Raw genomic sequence first — 21108 nt, forward strand, 5'->3', positions numbered from 1 at the left:
GCACTGAGGGGGGTAAAAAAGGAGCTTTCTGCTCTGCTTGTGTGCTTGGCTTCCCTTAATGAGACAACATGTGCAAATAAAGTGTTGCTGAGATCCTGTGGATAAATGCTGCAGAGTAATCTCCATGGCTGTACATGGAAGAGTATGGACAACGTAACTGAATTCTTTCCAGCCTCTATGAATAATGGGCAAGCTCATATTTCTTTCAGACTTAAACTTGACTGCATTAGTCCCCTCCCGTTTTTTCTGTGTCCCCAACAGGAACAGCAAAACTTGTACACATGGCATAAAGCTTTTTCTGTGAGTTAGCAGGGATGTGTTTTGCAGGCTGCAGTGACAGCACTTGTTCAACTAAAAGGTAGTTAGAAATGTAAGCAAAATTTCTTCCCCTTCCAATCTCTTAATTTTTGTTTTGAACAACTCTTGAACTGTTTTGATTCAGATCTGAAAAAGTTTACCAGTATAAAATGTAGTAGGAGCCATCCAGCATGGCAAACTTCAATTCTGAATTTGTAGCTTGAAGTTTTAAACAACTGAAAATAGGCATGGAATCAGCAGTGTTGGGCAACTTTCTTGATGTACAGCACTATATTTAGACTGTAATTGTGCTAGAGTTAATTAGATAGCAACCGTAAATTGGAAGGAGCTGGGTGAATGCTAATCATGACATGATCCATTGGAAACAGATTGTCTGTTTTGTGTCTACCATGCCATAGTATTCGAGGGGAGAAAAAAATTGTTCCCCATGAATTTTTCCTTGAACCCATTTTTCCCTTTTCCTCACCAACTAACAAGCAAATTACATTTCTGGTATAATTGTATGAAGTCAAAGGAAACAGAACTATCTGTCTTGCCTAGTAAAACTACTGCTGTTGCTGTTACTGTTGGTGGTTGTAGTATCTAGAAGAATAAAGGTTTTGGAAAATAGCTGATCTTCAAAATTTGATAGTTTTCAGAATATTAGGTATGCACGTAAGCATTAAAAATGATGGCTTTTCCGAAACACTCAAACATGGTTAGGTTGTGATCTTCTGGCTTAGGTTGTTATCTTAAAGCTTAGACCATGGGCTATTAATTTATTTTTAAAGATAAAAATATTTTTATAAAGGAAGCAGGAACAGCAAAGTACATAGAAAATTCTTCTGCAGAGTATTGACAAAGTACAATAGAAAACCAGTCCAATTACACCTTTGCCACCAGAATCTGCAGTGGCTTTTCATGGCAGTCAAGTGACTGAGAGGCATCTCTTTCTTAGCATCTCTTTCTTTATTGCCCTGGAAAAACTTGTCATCGTTGCTTTTCTCAGAAACTGAAAATTCAGGTCAAATAGAAGCAATTTAATATTTGAAGAGCACTGGTTTATTAAGCAGCTGACAGTGTTGGGTTTGAAGGAGAAATGACTTGTGGTGACTGCTTTCTTCCTCTTCAGTCCTGCCTGGTTTCAGTGGCAAGTCTGCTGACACAGGCAGATGCTGAGGAAGGAATGAGTGTCCTGCTTCCTGGGTGAGGACTGATTGAACTCACTTTGGTGGGATCTATGTAGCTATTTTTCAAAGCATCTGGCAGAAATTCTGTCAATATAAGATGTTAGCCCAGGTAACCCTTTCTTAACCTCGCACGTTAAAACCTGTGAACTTCTGTTTTATTCCCGGTGGAGGTAAATTGTTAAGTCCTCGTGGGCGTTCTCTTTAGCCGTGGAGGGTCAGCCATATGGTGTTGCATCTGCTCTCGCTTCTGAAAGGGAACTAATTCTTTGTGCGTTTGGTTCTTACTGGTTCTTTGGGTTTAGTTGTTACCATTTAATGCCATGGGAAAATGGAGTTGAGCTCAGTTCATCTTTGATAAAGCATTCTACATTAGTTAGCGTTATTTTTAAAGTCTTACTATAATTAAAGATTTGCTTTTTTAGTGTCTCAGTATCGCTCTGAAAATCATAGTGTAAATACTGCTACTGAACTGTTAGGATTAAGAACAGTCAAATTCCAAAACTAAAAATACATTGTCCTTTAAAGTAATAAAAAATAATCAGTGATCTTCACTGTCAAATTATTTTACCATTTTGTGTCCTTTGGAATGTGCGCTAACTGAATTTCTTGGCACTAACTTCTTGCCTGTGATAAATAGCGTATTCTAATATTGAACAGTAGAATTATTACTTTATTCCTGTAAGGCCATGTGAGTGTATCATGCACAGCCATTTCTTAATGGGTGATCTCTATAGACATGTAATTCCTAGGATAACGTGATAATTAAATATCCCTTGCTTACCCCGTTAACCCAGGGCAAACTCAGTATGCTAGAGCCAGATGAATGCAAAGCCAGTCTCCTGTTCCTGGGCTCCAGCTAGTGATTTTTTTTTTTCCCCCCTCATTGGTGCTAACATTTATTCTAAGGAGTGTGTTGTTTGATGGTGGGTCTTCTGGAGGTCTTTCCCCCCAGGTAATACATCAGGGTCTCCAACTCTGGGTTTAAATTATCGTGAAATTGCTGTTGACCTCTTGCTTTTTAAAGATAGTCTGAAAGGAGAAAGTTTTATTGACATAGTTTTGAATATATTTCAAACAAATGTAGTTAAACCTGTTGAAGAAGACTATGTAGCTCCTCTTTATTTGGGACCATGACTGGTTTATTTGGTTTAGCTAGGCTAAATAGAGCTAATCAGCTTTAAAGGAAAATAAGCTGACTTTTCATATAGAAACAAATGTCTGCATAGCTCTTTGTGCTGGTTAAACTCTATTACCTTTAAAAACATCTAGTAGTATTAAATAATATACTAGTAGATATTTCTAATGCTTACATTCTTGGGTTCTTAATTTTTTCTCATTTTAAGGTTAATCCCTTGTTTCCAGATTAATCTTTCTCGGTGCTCATCTCCATCTTTCTCAAAGGTTTCTCCCCACCACTGTGCCAGCCTTCCTACTTGCTAGTTTTGCTGGCTACATCCTGCAGCGGCTCCACCTGAACTGTGTGCTCCTTATTTACTCCTGGTAGGCATGTGGAGCCCCTCAGCCCCTTTTCTGGAATAACATCTTGCACTGTGTTCTTCCTAAGTTGTTGAATTCAGTTGTCACGTTATGTCCATTAGGAGCCCTGACACTGAGATGAGGGTGTGTATGTTCTTTGTTCCAGAAATAATGAACTAACATTTCCTTTAGAAGCTTGAGAGTGAATGAAAAACCTCCTTCTTCTGACTGAAGATACCTTTCCTTTCCTGGTTTTAATTTTGTCCTAGATCTCAGAGAATGTGTTGGAAAATGTATTGGAGAAGTCTTATATCCTTGAACACACAACTGAGAAACAAAGCAGCTGGAGAGTGGGTAGTTCTGTAAACAGGAACAGATAAAATGCACTAGGGATGATGCATTTGCTGCAGCAATTGAAACGATGAGTGTCAAGTCCTGTGTACAACTGCAGGCTGTTGAGGATCTGCCAAAATATTTAGCTTACTCTGCAAGACTCATGTAATGGCTTGTTGGTTCTTTTCAGTTGTAGGTATTTTGGTTATGTACTGTGTAAAATGGCCAAGCTGTTATTGCAGGGATCTACCATCTTTGTTTACCTGACTGTGTTACTTATCATATATGTCTCGAATTAGAACCCAGAGAAAGTTTAATAAAATGAAATCTGCCTTTGCTTGCATCTTTCACCGGTACTGACTATTTCTTCTGGTCCCCAGGCTTGACAGGGGACCAGCGAACTTACCATGGGAAGGAGAATGTGGACTCCAGGCACAATCGAGGGAGAGGAGGAGAGACAACCCGCTTTCACACTGTCAATGTGGCACAGCCTGTCCGATTTAGCAGTAAGTTGCAGACTGGGAAATCTGGGCCATCTTTCTGCTAATTAATTTAGCAACTTAGGCTATTTCTTTTTAAGGAGAAATTAATAGATTTTTCTCTTGCACAGCTTTTTGACTAGATTTTATTCACGTGCAGTGCTTTTTAAGGTTTTTGTACATTTCTTTAATGTATGTCCTGTTATTGCATAGTTTATGTAGCAGGCCAATACATGCAAATAATTGTACTTCCCTAGTACTCCTCTTTTTGTGAAACCAGAGTTGCAATTTTCTGTTATAACTCATTGCAATTACAGAAAACTAAGCCCATGGTTTAAGTAATGGTTTCAGCCTGCAGCAGGGACAGTAGTCTAGCCCTTGTCTCTTGATGTGAGCTTGCATGTAGGATTGTTCCCCTGGAAAGTGGGGGGAAACCAAAATTGGTTGTTCTTGATTGACTTTTGAAGATGATCTTAAAGGCGTTGCACTATTATTAGTTAAGTGCATCTCTGACGTGAGTTTTGTATCCTTTGTAATAGGAAAAATACTATTTAGGGAGTGGGGAACTTAAGGAAATTCTTCACTTGCTTCTCTGAAGACAAAGTCTGTCAAGGAAGTATGTAGCGCTTGAATGGGTTTCGCCATGTTACTCCCATCAATCAGTCGGGAATCTTCAAAAATATAACTTCACGGTCATCCTACCCTCTGACCTGCTGCACTGCTAGTGCCACTGCCGGCATCCCAGTCCCAGCCTTATCTAAAGCGTTACAAATGTCCTGCAAGTGTCCTTCCCACTGATCATAGCTCGTAGTGACTGTTGCCTCTGAATCTCTCCGGGCCCAAAACATCTAAGTCTCCCCTGCCTTCTCCCTCTTACCTTGGATCCCTCTTTGTTCCAGGGATCATTCAGTGATTTGGGAATGTGAGACAGCACTGATTAGCCTTGGAGGGAGGGATGGGACAGGTTAGGAAGAGGATGTGGGGAGAAGACAATATGTAAGTAATTGGGAACGATTGCTTTGGACTATGGTGATCTTCTGAAATAGACAAGTGAGAAGCAAAAGTAAAAATTCACCCCTTTGTTGATTTATATATATTTTTTTTAAAATAGGGCAAAAATGCCTATTTAAATGGGTATTTTGATTTGTCATGGATTCCAGTAGCTAAATTATGTTAGTAAAATTTATAGAGGACATTAAAGCAATTTAGAAATTGATACAGCAATATGTAATATACTCTGCAGTCTGCCTGATACTGTATTCTGTCCCATCTTAGTGATGTGAACAGTAGATCTTAAAAGATCCCATATAAATGGAGAATAAGGAAAGATATTTAATTAAAGGGCTTCAAATCTAAGTTTATATATCATGATTTGATGATAAAGATCACTGTTTCTGAAGGGAATAAAGAGGCTTGAGAACAAGAACTCTGGTGCCTGTGAATGCATGCAACAAACATAAAAACAGTTTGTGAATTTAAAGGTCCTTTCTTAGGTGTTGTGCAAAATTAATACTGCGAAAACAGGTTCTAAAATCATATTTCATGTCTCTCTTAAATTTCATCTGCCTGTCTCTGTGATTCTGTCATGGTTGCCCATCACCCCCAAGAATGCCAGTCAAAAGCCCACGGGCCTGTTTCATCCAGAAATGCCTCAAGGCTTTTGTTGCATATTCCCTCAGTTGAGTTAATTGGGAGAAAGCAGAGGCAGCAGTTCACACCACCACCTTCTTACTTCCTAAAGATCCACTTTGCAGCGATGTTTTTCCAAAGCAAACAACAATTGCCTCAGAACCCCCATCGTCTTTAGTGATTGTCTATGGGAGCAGGATTATGTGAATACTATTGAGACTGTTTGTAAAAGTAGGTTGAAAACTTCACAGCAAGCTGGATGTATTGCTAACCACCTAATAGAAAGACAGAATAATTTCTCTGATTCTATCAGGCCACCTGAAAAAAACAGGCCACCTCTGGTTTTTTTTTTTCTTCTTGCTGCTTGTTTTGACTTGGATTGATTGAACTCATTGGATTTATAAAGATGTGCAGGGAAATATCTTCCACAGTAGATCATCAGTCTTAATTAAAGCCTTTAAAGACTGTCACAGTGCAATGAAACATTACTAGGAGTTACATATTTTTAAATAAATTTTAAAAAATTTTCCTTTATCAAAAGCTGCAGTAAAGTAAGTCTTCTGGGATCTGTAATGCATGCATCTCCTCCTGGTGAGGTGAAGTATACACAATATGTTGTGTATACACAGTATGTTGTGTGTACACATCCAAGTGATTATGCATTGCATTGTCATAAACTGATCAGGATGCATTATCTTGAAGATCCTAATTTGGGGGGAATGGTTTCCCTTCTATTCTTCATGTTTCCTAGGAAAGTGCCCAACAGGATGGCACCACTATGAGGGCACAGCCAGCTGTTACAGAGTGTATTTAAATGGGGAGAACTACTGGGACGCTGTGCAGACATGTCAGCGGGTGAATGGATCCCTCGCCACCTTCACTGCAGACCAGGAGCTGAGGTTTATCCTGGCACAGGAGTGGGACTTGGAAGAAAAAACATTTGTAAGGAAGGACCAGCGTAGGTGAGTAGGAAGGAAAGGACAAAGATCTCGTATTACATGAGAATGGTCTCTGTGTGATACAAATGCTGGTAGTTCAGTTTGCTTAGAAAATGTAATGGTAAAATTGACTTCAGTTTAATAACCCAGTATGAGCCTGCTGGTTGACTGTTTGGCAGTGGCCATCTGTATTTTATGTTTTAATTAACATTAACAGGCTACAATTCAACAGAGTCTTTTAATCTTCCTGCTGGTAACATACTAGTATTCTTGAACTGCAACAGGGAAGATGGATTTTACCATGACTTACTGCTGCACTACCTTGTATAGAAATAATGCTTTAAATTTTTCAACAGAATTTTTGTTTCCATTAAGTACCAGTAGCTCTAACAAAGACTGCAAGTTTGAGATAAGAATGAAGTAAACAGCCATTTTGAGTTGCAAGAACTATGTTCTGGTGGCTTTAGATACTTCATTCTGTTAGTTAACAACAAACATGATTCCTTTTTTTTTTTGCCTGTGGGTTTTGTCAGCCTCGTGGGCTGCTGTGACAGATCGCCAGGAGTGGTTCAGTAATGGTGTATCTCTCTGGAGAGTTAGATGGTTTGATCTGGAAGAGTCTGACATAAGTTGTATATGTTTATAAAATATTTGACTGCTGGATGCTTTTGTGTGGGTTTTGGATTTGAGATACTGAAGTGCTGCCATAACAACAGAATAAGGTGCTTATTAAGAGTAGAAATAAAAGACACTGGTGACTTCTAAACATAGAAAATTATCAAGTATTTTCCTCTATTCCTCAACTGTAGTCTCTCTGTGTACATTGCCAACATATGGGCTGAAATGTTAAGGAAAAAATCATCAGAATGTTTTGAAAGTTAGTTTTTAAGTATAAAGACATTGTAAGGCTCTGTGTAATTTATTTTAATTTGTTAGTATGTTTTTGGCTTGTATCTTTAGAATCTAACTTAATTTTTTTTGTAGGTTCTGGGTGGGGTATCAGTATGTGATCACCAATCGAAATCACTCTCTAGAAGGTCACTGGGAAGTAGCTTATAAAGGTAGGCCTCTCGAACGATTACGTAGTTAAATGGCCTGTGGAAACTGTCTTAAAGCATGAATATTATTTGCAAGAACAACGTAGCTTCTTTCAGTGACAGTGTTGAAATAGTGTAGGGGAACTGCTTTGCTCTACAGTATCAAAACAGAAAAGTTTAATACTCGATACATGTGTCTTATTTTCAAATGTAAGAAGTTTCATAGTTTTTCACGTTGCAGTCTTGTGGAAAGAACGTGCTTTGCAGTTTGAGCTTTCCCCTTGATTAAGATGAAAAAAAAGGAAATGACTCTGTAGTGTCTTGTTCTTTGTGGTGAATGTCTAGATGAATTGCTGATTCCTGGTTCTAGTATTTGCACAGACTAGTGTAGGATATTTGGGGGTTTTAGCTTTTTAAAAATTTTTATATACTTAAAAAAAAATCTTGAATTTTGCAGAATTACCCAGTTTTTTTTCATTTTAAAGTACTTCAGGTGGTTTACTTAAACCAAGACAAAATTTGCCTAATCCCAGAAGTAAATCCTAGCTTGTATGAAAAACTGAACATTAATCTGATAGGCATCACTGGCTGAACTTTTTCAATTGCAAAACAAGCAGCTCCCTCTGCTGCAAATGCAAAGTTATGTTTCTATACCTTTTATTTGTAAGTAATTCAGTTGAGGGATTTGTTATTCTTAAAGTCATTATATGAACTCTTATGTGTAGAATTGAATGTCTAAATGCTGTACTGGTTTAGGTAATGGAAAATGTAAAACCAAAGGGGTTTGTTTTAAGCATTAGCACTGCGAATTCACTACAGTGTAGCATTTGAAAACTAATCTGAATAGTTTTCTTCTCATATACAATTTTCAGTAAAAGAAAATCTGGAAGGAAAACTGTCTATTAGGTACAGATACATAATTACGAACAGAATTTGGCTAAATGGTTGGGTCTTAAAAAATAGTTCCTTTGACATATGAGAAGTGGTAGAACCCTGTATAGCTTTCTAATGACAGTACTTGTTTACTGTGCTGCCATGCACAAAAATATTGATTTCTTTTGTCACTTAAGTGGAGAGAGCTGACTGAATATTCAGAGGAAACTGCTCCTTCTTGTGGAGGCAGGAACATTCTCATTAGTTCCTTAAAGTAAAGCATTTAAAGATGTCTTTGGACAGAAGGGGAAAGAGAGGGAGGAAGGTCCAAATTTTTTCTCATAATAGGGATTTCTGGTCTGACAAAACTATTTATATAGGTAGGTTTCTCCTGTGAAGCCCAAGGGAAAAAAAACCCAAACCATTCTCCTTAAAAGGGTTTCTTTGCTCTTTGGAAAGTTGACTGCACTGCCATCTGCTGACAGAGTGCTTGCAACCAGGGAGGCATAAATTACAGAAAAATCATGATACCTGTTTTTATTGTAAGTTTTATTTAATTTGCATTATATAAATCTAAGCCTTCTCAATACTATATATTCTTTTGTTTGCAAGCTTTCTATTTAATAAAGGGATACCTATATGAAATAAAATACATAGTAGCATTCAGTAGCTTCTGAAAAGCTTCACTTAAGCTTCATTGACTTGTAGCGAGGCAGACTCACTACAGAATTTGTGGTGATTTAGGGTTCTATAGCTTGGAAATTTTAATCCATTATTGGGAGATGTGGAAGGTAAGCCCTCAAAAAAATGATAGCAGAACCTAGTTGCATTTAAATTAAACAAAAACCATCATGCCTAACAGTGTTTGAAAGGACCATCATGTGAGAAGACTGCGTAATATCCTAACTGCAAGAGCTGTTAAAATCAGTGTTTAAGCATGCAGATTTGGAAAGTAGGCTTCTGAAAACATAGAAAATAGGCTAATTTTCACAATTGCTGTGTCTTGGTCTGCCATTAGTCTCTGCAGTTTTGCATACCAGCAGATTTAAGTGAAGTGAGACACTGGTGAGAAATATTTTAAAAGTTATAAAATGCCCTCAACACCTCTTGCACTGTTTGGAACCCATCACAATACAGTTTCTTAACAATTACGTGAGTGGGAAGGACCAAATAGTCCATACCACCACTGCAGCAGCAGAAGCGGCATTGCAGCCTTGTTCTCTGCATAGCACTGCTCTGCACTGAGTGGCATGAGAGTGGGGGAGCGGCTCTGCAGTGCGCTGCACGGTATATAGATGTACACACATCTTCGGAAGCACTGGTAGGTGCTTGGAGTGCCAGATACAAGACTGATATGGGTTCTTGCTCCACTAGTAGCAAGAGTGGCCAAAGTCAGCGTTGTTTGAAGGGGTGCATAACTATTGGCAGGCAAAACCCTCATGGGAGTCTGGAAAGCAGCACTTGTAGAGATACCAGAACATCACTCCTACTGGTGCAGAATGACAAAATTACCCAGTACTTTGAAAACAGCAGCCTCTTCTCTCTGAGTCACCCCTTCCCTCCCCGCTGTTTGCCTTCCCCCAGAGGAATGTTGCTAATGGAAGCTAAAGCTAGAGGACAGTAGCCTTGTAGCAGAGTTGGTGTGCATGAAATGAGGGACATTACAGAGCCTTTCTAAAGCTTTGCATACCCGCAGGCTGCTTACACCAATGCATCTTGTTCTAGGCTCTTCAGAAGTATTTTTACCCCCTGACCCTATCTTTGGTACGGCTATGTCTGAAAATGAAAACGTTCTTTGTGCCCAGCTTCAGTGTTTCCATTTTCCTACCCTTCGGCACCATGGTTTACACAGCTGGTATGCTGAAAACTGCTATGAGAAATCTTCATTCCTCTGCAAAAGGAGTAAGTCGGTTTTAGTTCAGTGTTAACTCTGTTGCGTGTTTTAATATGCATATAACAAATATGGGGTAATTGGTTAGTTATCCTTTTTACCTTTTGCCCAGTGAATTAAAAAACAAAGGGGGGGGGGAAGTTAAATTTCTGCTTGGTTTAAATAAATAAGAGCATCATAATGTGTGGTTGTCAGCCACAGTACAGATTTTCACTAAAAAAATGATCGTTAAGCAGCTATATCAGCCCCAAAATAAAGTATACTTGAAAAAAAAGGTTAAAAAAAGAAAGTGCCTTATTAGTAAATATCACTTGTAAATTATTAACTTCACATGAAAATGAGGAAGCACTTATTTCTGGTTTATTTTGAATATAGCAAATTCAAGGGGGGAAGCAAGTGGAGCTACTGACTTACAGAATGAAAGCCATTTTTTCCACTTTATCTTGCATTTCTTTATTCCAAAAGGCTTTATACCAACAGAGGTATTGGCAGTATTTTAAGGTAATATTTAAGATACCTGATATAGATGGTGCTTCTTTGCAAGAAGGAGAAAAGTTGTTGAACTTTTACTGCAGTTCTTGAAGCTTTTCTAGTTTTGCTTTTTCTTTAAAGCAGGAAAAAGACAAGATGGCAAGGGGAGGAAAATTCAGCCCTTCTTTGCCTGCTTTTGCACCTGAAATACTGAAAATTAGGAGGACAGGATATTGCCTTGTCTACCTTGAGATGTAATAAAATCTTGGAATCTGATATAGAAGGACATGTGTTTAGTCAAAATGATGATCAAAAGATGACCTGACGATCAGATGACCAAAAGATGACCTTCTGATGATCAGAAGATGACCAAAAGATGGTCATCTTCTCAGGATGATGTAAGGATGGCGATAGCTCTGCCAAGATGTTAACCAGAGGGTGAGGGTATCAGATGCGTAAGTTGAGCAGAAGAATGCTGTGTCCAGTTTTGGGTCTCGCAGTGCAAGAAAGGTGTTGACAAGACCTTAATAAATTGAGGCGAGTTCCGTGGGGCCAGCAAGATGGTGATGTGGGCTGAAGTGTGGGTCCTTTGAGGTGAGGCAGTGGGAACGGGACTCCTTCAGCCTGGAAGGGAAGGCTTCCAGGGGAGCTGATAGCAGCCTACCAGTACTTACAAGGAGGTTATCAAGAAGATGGTGCCAGGGTCTTTACACTGGTGCATGGCAGGAGTCAAGGGGCATTAAGCTGAAACAACAGATCTGAGTTGATGCCAGGGAAAACTGTTTGATTGTGAGGGTAGTCAAGAGTGGAACAGACTCCCAGGGAGGTTGTGCAGCCTCTATCCTCAGAGGTTTTTATGACCGGATTAGATAAAACCCTGAGCAACCTGTTGGGACGTCATAGCGAACCCTGCTTTGCGCAGGAGATTGAGCTGGAGACCTCCTCAGGTCTCTTCCAGTCTGAACTTCCCTGTGGACCCTCCCAGCTGAACCTGTGCGTAGGCTGGAGGGGGCAGGCCGCCCTCCCTGAGCAGTTGCTTCAGCTGGCGGGTCCCAGGGCTGCCTGTGTTCCCTCTCTCTGGTTTTGGTACCTGCCTTTAGGTCAGTGGGAGGAAAGGACAGTGGACAGAAGACACCTAAACTTCCTCCGCTGGCCAGGGATCAAGATGCAGCTAGATGCACCTTTTTTAGGCCTGGCCTGTTAAGACTGTCCTTCAGGTTTGGTCCAGAGAAGATCCAGCTTTTCCTAAGTACCAGGAGAGAGGGAGGGAGCTGCAGCAGGCACTGACAGTGAAGCTTAAACTTCTCAGACCACTTGCTTTCCTGTGTCTTGGAGAGGATGCCCAAAAGTGTGTCAATTCCATCAAATACTTAAAGCTCACTTTGCCAATTTTGAGCAGTAAATCATCCCTGTGTGCCTCCAGACTATCCATTATCTTCTTTGGAGATCCCTTTTCACAGTTGCTTTAATGTGAAGGTGTGGCTTTTGACTGGTGGTCTGCTTATGTTTACAAATCACTTAATGTAACAGAATAAGCTGGACTCCTGTCTGGCAGGCTCACAGACACTTGGATATTGATGTGTGTTTCTGTTCTAGGCCAGACTTGCGTTGATATCAAAGACAACATTGTCGATGAAGGCTACTATTTCACTCCAAAAGGGAATGATCCCTGTTTGAGCTGCACATGTCACAACGGTGAACCTGAAATGTGTGTGGCTGCTTTGTGTGAACGGCCCCAGGGGTGTCAGCAGTATCGCAAAGACCCTAAGGAATGCTGCAAATTTACATGTTTAGATCCAGGTAAGAGTTGACTGCTACAGTTTTGTCAAGAAAAATTAGTTCAGTGCTCAACTTGGTTATCTTTGGGTATAACTTTGTTTGAAATGATGCATCCTTTCAATGCCTCAACATTACTGGGTACAAACCCCCTGTGGGGAAAGATCTCAAATAAATCACAGGAAATGAAACACTTCAGACTGTGGCTAGAAATAATTAGTCATCCTTGATGCTACTTATATAGGAGAAGCAGTAGCTTATTTTCTGTGTGGAGGTTGACACTACTGTGGATTTTTAGTAGACCGTCTTGCATGGTTCCTTTGTCATGTTTAGTTGTTGTGAAAAGAAAAGACTTCTCTTGAGCGGTAATTAAGCATCATTTTTCTGGACATGAGCATTTATGTGTGTGTAAGTTTGCATGCAGGGATCACGTGGGAAGCAAAGTTTATAAATTATATAGAGTTTCAGTAATAATCAGGACATGCAACCTTGCCTATTGGATTTGGCATCTCAGTGCAGCTGCTTGTTTTGGATCAGTAAAGTCTTCAGTTGACTGACTGAACTGTTTGTCAGTCACCATTTGGGGATGTAGATTTTTTGGGGTGGTTATTTTTCTGTAGAGACACCTGCGAAAAGAAATGGATCTTACTTGGAATTTACTGTGAGGGTGGTCAAATACTGGAGCAGGTTGCTTGTGGAGTCTCCATCTGTGGGGATATTCAATGCCCAATTGACTCTGTCCTGGGCAACCTGCTCTAGCTGATGCTGCTTGAGCAGGGGTTGGACTAGATGATCTCAGGATGTCCCTTCCAACCTCAACCATTCTGTGATACTGTTATTTCCTGGTATTTTAAAAGAACCTAATCTTATCTGAGTGCACTAAGAAACTATTGTTCTGAACTCCTATGGAAAACACGGAAGGTCAACTCTTCCCATCAGAAGCTTCTGTTTCAGTCTGTTACAAAAAAAACGGGTGCTTATTGGCTTCCAAATTTGCAGTCTTTCTTATTTATCTTAACTACAGAAGTTAATCATTAAAGGCCACTGGCTCCTTCTTGCTGTCATTCACATTTGTTCTGAGGTTTAAGCTTAAGAGATGTTTGTAGCTAGTGTTGCAGGTTGGTCGGTGAAATAGTGGGGGAAAAGCAGGATTCTTCCTCCTACTCTTATGAGCAGAGTTAAGACTTTGTCTTCACTTTTTTTTATCTTCAGGAACAGTGTCAGCAAAGCATCATCCAGCAGACAGGATAAGATGACCTGGGATAACCTTGTGCTGTGTTCTTTAATCCTTGCTTATTGCTGTGGGTCTTAACTATTTCATGAATACTGATTTGAAGAGTGTATTTTACCACATCCTTTCTGATCCTTAAGCTCTTCTTTCTGTACTGATGCTAGATAAGACTGTTTCATTATACTCTTGCCTGAAGTGTTCTGTTTTTTTAGTGACTTAGTTTTTGAGAGAAGAATCATCAAGCAGTTGTCAAACTTCCTTCATAATGAAGTTACTTCAGCTAGTGATAAACACTGAAATTTTTAAATGAAGCATTTCAGTTTTCCTTCTGGGTGTTTATAAATGACTATTCCAGATGACAAAATTAATTAATTACTTTCTTTAATCAGCATGTATTTATCTTTGTCCAATTCTTACATATATCTTCCCTAAGCTCTGTTGTGAAGGAAAGAAAACAGTTTACTAATCAACAGTAAGTAAATTAATCACCCAAGGAGAGACCGAGGGGAAATAAGTCCTGCTGTTGGGTTGGCAGGTAATCGGCTCTCGCAGTGTGAGTGGGTGAGCAATGATTTCAAGTGGATAACGAATATTACTCAAGGACTTGGTAGTAGGGGAGTCTTTCAGTGGTAGGAGTAAGCTGAGCAATCACAGCTATACTCTCTTGAAAGATGCTTCTCATCTAGTTGAAGATAAATAGCAGAGGAAAATCTTTCATGTACTAATGCTGAAACAGAGGTATTCTGTCTATTGCTGCTCCATGGATGTGGTAGAAAATAATTTTTCTATGTGGCTCTTGTTTAGACAGACCTGCAACTCTTATTTGTGAAAAGGTAATAAAAGAAAGAAAACACTTTGAAAGAGCTGATGGTGCAGAAGCTTTTCTAGTGACTAAACTGGTGCAGTTACAGGATATTACGACTGTATTGAATGTAAAACAGCCTTTCTGAAATAATCTGTTTGTATTTATGTGGGTTGGAAATCTCTGTGATGACTTATCTTGTTCTGTACAAGCTGAGTCTTTGTCTTTTTTTTAATCTAGGACTTGACTTGACAATAGTTTATCCAGCCAGACAGGTTGAACATTAGGAGCTCTCCCAGGCTGGGAGCAGTGTGATAGAGGCCCAAGACGCCCCAGAAGGTCCAAGAATTGCGGCTGTAGCTGGCCTAAAGAGAATACATGGAAGTCAGGCTTTCTGCCTGCAAGGTTGCATCATGCTTGCCTGTGTGTATATTTTACTTAAGTCACTTCATTTAAGGCAGTTATTAGCGCTAATTTATGGTGTTCATCAAGTCGGCATTGCTGTAAAACGGAGGAGGAACAACGGCAGGTCTGTAGTGTTCAGGAGGGTGTGTTGGTTGGTAGGTGCATGACTGCATTGCTTTACGCTCTGACAGTAAGAGTTGCTAAAAGGTTTGACAGCACAGAGGCTTTTGTACTGCACAGCCAGATTTGAGAGGGTGTAATGTTCGAGCTCTATGCATAGTGCACCATTAAATGAATTTCTTGTTGCCAATAATGCATTACGTAATAAATACCAGCCTGTTAGCCATGTACTTTAACGATGTATAAATTAGATGGATTTTTCTGTTACTAGCATTTGTAGCAAGTCAGTGCTTACAATTTTTGTGAGGCTTTTAGCTTTCTTTTGTAAGGAATCTTTGATACAGCTTTAGCTGCTGTTCGTGAAAGGACAAGTATTGAGAGAGCTCTTGCAGCTGTGGTGGGTGTGGGAAAGGAGAGGTGGCCAGGCTCTGGCTGGTTGCTCTAGGAAGTGCGGTGTCTCTGCGGTGGCTGGGGAGGGGGCTTTGTACCTGGTAGTACTTCTGTGCTGTAGCACTAGGTGACCAGGTTGTGCAGCTGCTTCATCCATTTCTTATCCACACCTAACCTGGATGTGTTGCTCATTCAGAGCTCTTTAACAGGAAATTGGTGCAAAGAACACAGCATAGTCATTTTTAGGTCATTTTTCTTTGTGTAGAGTATCTGTATGTGTGCGTGCTACTTAAGCATAACCAAGTGCAATTAGTTGAGTTGTGAAAAAATAATACCTCTCGTGTCTGGCACTGGTAGAACAGTGATCACTTGCTCGCAACAGCCTTCCAAGCATGGATCTGGTTAGCAATGGTATAGAGCTCTCAAAGTCCTAAGCTCCTCGGTCTGTTTCATGTTCTGCCACTTGCTTTCTATGTGATTCTAGGAAAAGATTTAATTCCTGTTTACCTTAATCTCTTCAGTTCCTGAAAGGTGATTATCATGTTGATTCACCTTTTTAAGGTATTTTTAGTTCCTGTCACTTAATGGTGCTAACCAAGGTACCAATGACACATGGAGTTTAGATGATCACACCTTGGTGATAATGACAATGTTTAGAGGTTTTGTTGTTGGAAATGTAAAAGTCAAGATGTCCGAAGTCATGCAGAAAGAATTCTCAGGCCTTTCCCATAGCTTCCAGACCTGCTGTCCTCTTTAGTATAACATCTCAGCCATGCCAGGGAGACAAATGGCTGTGCAAAATGCTGTTAACCTTTCCTTTTTCCTGTTTTCAGAGACCTGAAGCCTTCAACATTTTGTCCCTTTCGCTGATTAAGATATGTTTAGAAATGTTTAGATCTTCTTGCAATAAATAGATAAATCACCTGATGATTCATAATTTTCTTAAATTTTTGAAATATGGAGGAGTGTTAAACCAGGCTAATGGATCTCCACTCTGCGTTTATCTCTCCATTACTGACAGAAGAACATCAAGAAAAATGAGTCTTGAACAAAAGTAACAGACTACTTTTATATGTTTTATGTAACAGATGGCAACAGTTTGTTTGACTCAATGGCCGGTGGAATGCGTCTGATCGTTAGCTGCATTTCCTCCTTCCTCATCCTCTCTCTGCTGCTTTTCATGGTCCACCGGCTACGCCAGAGGCGGAGAGAGCGCATAGAGTCTTTGATTGGAGCAAATTGTAAGTAGCCTGTATCTGTAACAAGTCTTGGTCTAAGTAGTGTATGTGCTTCAGAACAAAGAGAGCAGAAGAAATACAAATCTGTGGAAAACGTCAGCGGAAGTCTGGTTATAGATTCTAGTCAGTACTGTACCCAAATGTAGCTCTGCACTGGCTGCCTGAACTGATCATGGTTTGTACAAGTTTTGGTTCTCTGAACCACTCCACATTCAAAGAAAAAAAGTTTTATAAAAACACTTACCTTGTGCCTCATGCTTATTATTGACAGATTGATGTACGTAAAGGTGAGAAATGTCATGGTCTTCCTTTTGACTGTGCCTGTGTGTGTGTGTGTCTTGGTAGGTTCTTCAAACTTGAACTTTTTAAGCTGATAATGGAAATATATTTTTTTGTTTGTATGTGGTCCAAATCTGAAATATCTTCTATGTGTGAATGATCTTCTTAGTTTGAAGAGGTTAGATACAAATTTAGATGTGACGCAGGACAAGCAGGCTGGGAGCAAGTGGGCCTGACTATCGTTGTGTAACTGCAGTGAGTTGACTTGTATAGGTTATGTAGACTTTTTTAGGTCTTCAGGAGACATGAGTTCCTTGGGTGAGAAAAGTGGAAAAAGGTGTTGAGGTCTGCCTTAAATTGAAGAAGAAAGCATGGGATAAAGTCACTTCTTTTTTCTTCTCTTGAAATAGTGCACCATTTTAACTTGGGCCGCAGGATGCCTGGGTTTGATTATGGTCCCGATGGTTTTGGAACTGGCCTTACTCCACTGCATCTTTCAGATGATGGGGAAGGTGGGGCATTTCATTTCCATGATCCGCCTCCACCCTATACTGCTTACAAGTATCCAGATATTCAACATCCAGATGACCCACCTCCTCCTTATGAGGCTTCTGTCAATCCAGACAGCATCCTTTGTTCCACTCCAGGTACGCAGGCAATAACTTCTTTTCTTCCTCTTTTTCATTTTGGCTAGAGGGTAGATTTTTTTTTTTTAAAACTATAATCATGTGTGTTAGTGATTGTGATGGGAACATATCTTTCACGATCAAATCCCCTATTTCTGTGATGGAAAAGTCTTTTGTTAAAATGTATCATTAACCTTTTCTCAAAGGTTCTTTGGATCACCTAAATTACAAGTGGAATCCATGCTGCAAGCAGTTGAACTCTTAGACCTTACCTATTTTCAGGCCTTACCTTGGATGGGTTACCTGGTTACGTAGTTTCCACTATGCTGGTACCTTTTCTGGTCTTTTGGAGATAGGTCTATAGAGATTGGTATTAAAAAGTAGAACAAATATCAAGTACGAGAGATTTTGAATAGAATATATCCGGCATCTTCTCTCCTCCCCACTTCCCCCACCCACACCCCCCAGAAATTGACCAAAAATATCACTTTCTAATGATTCATCCAGTGCTCTTCAGTTTTGCAGCTGTGATATTCACATACTGTAGAAATCATTCCAATTTGGGATTTTACAGCAGCATATCTCACAAGATAAGTGAGCCTGATTAGTGCAAGTATCTTATTTATATATCAAAGTTTTATTTTTGCTACATAATTTTCCTTTTTTGCAGTGTCATCTCTTTGTGCATTAATGCAAAACCAGGAAAAACTCAGAGCTACCAGAAATACAGATAGTAAATCTATTTGGGAATGTGAAATGATATACTTCACGTTCTGATTCTGCTTGTTTTTTGTCCTTTGCAGATGGAGTTCTTTCTCAGACTGTGCAAAGCAGTCCTCCATCGCTAGGAAACTGTGATGTATCCCCACAGCTTACAGAGGGATCACTTCCTCCTTCAGTTGGTCCTTCTCCAGTGGAGCTGGAAGACTCTGCTGACAGCAGCACCTTTCTTGTCCCTCCTGACACACCGCTAAATGAAAACACACCGGCAGAAACTCTTGCGGGCAGCCGTCACAGCCACTGTTCTCTCAATACCATTGTATAAAGGAGTGAAAAGCCGACTGCCGGTCAGAAATAGTTTTAGCAACTGTTTGCACAGACAAACACTAATCCGTGGTTTGAACTTCAGAAGGAATCTCCACTTTGTTTTTTGAACACTGCTTTTATGTTCTAGATTAGGATTGTGCCTCTTGTTTTTTGGCTGTCGTTATTCATTCACTAATCGGTTTGTCCTGTAAATATGGATTGTATAACTGCTCTTTTTTTCCATTGGCTATGGAAAAGAGTGCAGAGAATTCCTTTGACTTCTAAGGAGGTGAAAAGTATGGGTAGTTTGTTTGTTTGTTTTCTTAACCTGAGAGGAAACAAAATCTACATCAAAAGCTGCTTGGATTTGGCTGGATACCACTGGACCCGGGGAACAGTTGATGGAAAAGGAGGGTGGGGGCAGTCACCGTTCAATCAATTGCTTTCTCTCTTGCTTCAGTGCTACACTTGGAAAAGGCAGAGAAGATGGAACTGCAGGGGAAGGGGCTGGGGGCCTGTTTTACAGAGTGGGAGCACTGGGAAGCTAAAACACATGCCACCAAGTAAGAGTTACACAGTATAAAACATCGGTGTGTTTTGATCTGCCTTGCTGTTTCAGAACACCATAGGGACTGGAGGGTGAATGATCTACCCAATCTGTGACAAGTGACTAAGAAAACTAGGATTTGCAATTACAATTATTTGTTGTTGGTAGCTGCAAAATCTCATACTGTCAGTTTAACTTCTGGCCCATAAAGAAAACTAGGTCTGTGTAATGCTTGTGTCCCTTCGGTAGAATCCTCGTGTGTTAGGTAGTACTTTAGGGAAGAGACGGGGAGCAATTTGATGCAGTCTGACTTCACTATATGAAACCCCTGTTTGTTATAATCCCATAAGGAAGATTGAGATATTTTTCTTTGTAGTTTAATTCCTTTACAGTGAACAGGTGCATAAGACTGGCCTGGATAAAAGACCATCGTTCTTGCTTTTCTTATTGCATGCTATATTTAGCATGTAAGTGTGTTCCCTCCCCTCCATTTCACTTCTTTACAGTTCTACAAATACCATTTAAAAACAGTGATCAACACCCACTACACGTGATGTTTAATTCTAATTGGACACTTGTTCCTTATCGGAGTCCCGTAAATTGCCAACCCTATTCTAGGGATTTCCCCTGTGCCCCCCAAACCATTTATCCAGGTCCCACGAGGGGTTATAATGAGGTTAGTGTACTTAAATCAATACAGCAGTTTGCTTCAGACTGATAGGTCATCTTAAATTTGATGAAGAACTCTCAGATTGAACTCTTTACGTTAATTTACAGATGGCAAAAAGATTCATTCACTCCTTCACTAAACCCAAAGTTAAGCACTGTTGGTTTTGATAATGAGTGCAAAATAACTTTACAGGTGATTTTAAATTTAAGTTTGGATTTCAGTGTACAAATAATTTACTCTTTTTCCCCCTGTCCTCCTCTTGCCTCTGCTTCTCCTTGACTTACTGTAGCAGTCAGCAGATGAGATGAATTATAAGGAATTTGTAAAGGATGCCCCTTGTGAGTGTTCTCCTGTTACCTTATGAAGGGTACAAGCCTAGAGGGACAGGAAGAAAACACTGCATGGGAGTGTGTATGTGATCTATTTTTCTAGTAATGATGAGAAATCATACTGTATGACAAATCCTACCCCACTGTTGTGGTTTCCCAGTGCAGCTGACTCTTTCCCCATTGAATATGCTGCTACTTTCTATTCTGTGTCTTGCCTATAGGCTTATACTGTACTTGGGGATTGGTCTTGACAATTCAACTCCTTTTGCACAGAAAACTGAGTTTCGTTATTGAGATCATATCTGGTGTCTTGACATTCAGACACTTGCTAACAATCTTGAATCCATCGGAGAGCGTGAATCACAGTTCTGGGGTGCGCTGCTGGCACACGAGTGGGAGGAAGCACTGTTAGGAAGCCTCTCTGCCTGGAGCCATACCACCGCCTGCGTTGTGCTCTCTGGTTTGACTGGCTCTAACAGCAGTGATACGAAATGAGGAGCAATTTTCCACCCTGTGGGATCCCTTACTGTCTCCTCCTCTGAGTTCAAGTCCTGGTCTAATGAAGTGGATGGATAGCAGTAGTCAGAACCCTGCATACAAATTATTGACCATTTCTGAAGTATGAAAATAAAGCGGGTTTTGTGCATTTTTGAGCACATTCATACGTTTTATACATTGTATGTACTGATTTTTCTTTAGTTTTATAGGTACGAATGCATGTGTGCGTGTGTGTGTTTCTGGGTGGCGAGATATATATAGATATCTATCTATATATATAGATATATATATACACATACTGTAGACAGTAACCTTTGTGCTGCGTCCAGCTAGGTGAAGTTAAGCACTGGGATATAAACTAGGCTCTTAGGGTTAATACTTCTCTCAAGCTGGCTACACTCTGTTGTAGGGCAGGCTGTGATAGTGTACACTTAAGTAGGATGCAAAGTCTATGCTACTACAATCTGTTCCTGAAAAATATTTTGTTAGCAGTGCAAAATAGAAAACTTCCAATCTCTTTTGAAGCCAGATGGAATATTTGTTCATTGTAGTATCCT

The 21108-nt window shown here is 40.0% G+C and overlaps 1 protein-coding gene across 3 annotated transcripts in view; it reads left to right on the forward strand.

The window, feature by feature from the left end:
- Positions 1-20715, forward strand: part of DGCR2 (DiGeorge syndrome critical region gene 2) — a 46892-nt gene extending 26177 nt beyond the window's left edge. For 2 of the 3 annotated variants that reach the window (XM_072879919.1, XM_072879922.1), the window contains 8 exons: positions 3677-3802; positions 6147-6366; positions 7327-7403; positions 9978-10154; positions 12211-12414; positions 16427-16579; positions 17266-17502; positions 18285-20715. In XM_072879919.1, coding sequence (XP_072736020.1) covers positions 3677-3802; positions 6147-6366; positions 7327-7403; positions 9978-10154; positions 12211-12414; positions 16427-16579; positions 17266-17502; positions 18285-18526 — 1436 coding nt within the window. In that variant the 3' untranslated portion in view covers positions 18527-20715. The remainder of the gene's footprint in view (positions 1-3676; positions 3803-6146; positions 6367-7326; positions 7404-9977; positions 10155-12210; positions 12415-16426; positions 16580-17265; positions 17503-18284) is intronic. The other variant, XM_072879921.1, reaches the window with a different exon arrangement.
- Positions 20716-21108: the final 393 nt, after the last annotated feature.

This window comes from Ciconia boyciana, chromosome 15, assembly GCF_034638445.1.
Source record: "Ciconia boyciana chromosome 15, ASM3463844v1, whole genome shotgun sequence".
Lineage (NCBI taxonomy): Eukaryota > Metazoa > Chordata > Aves > Ciconiiformes > Ciconiidae > Ciconia > Ciconia boyciana.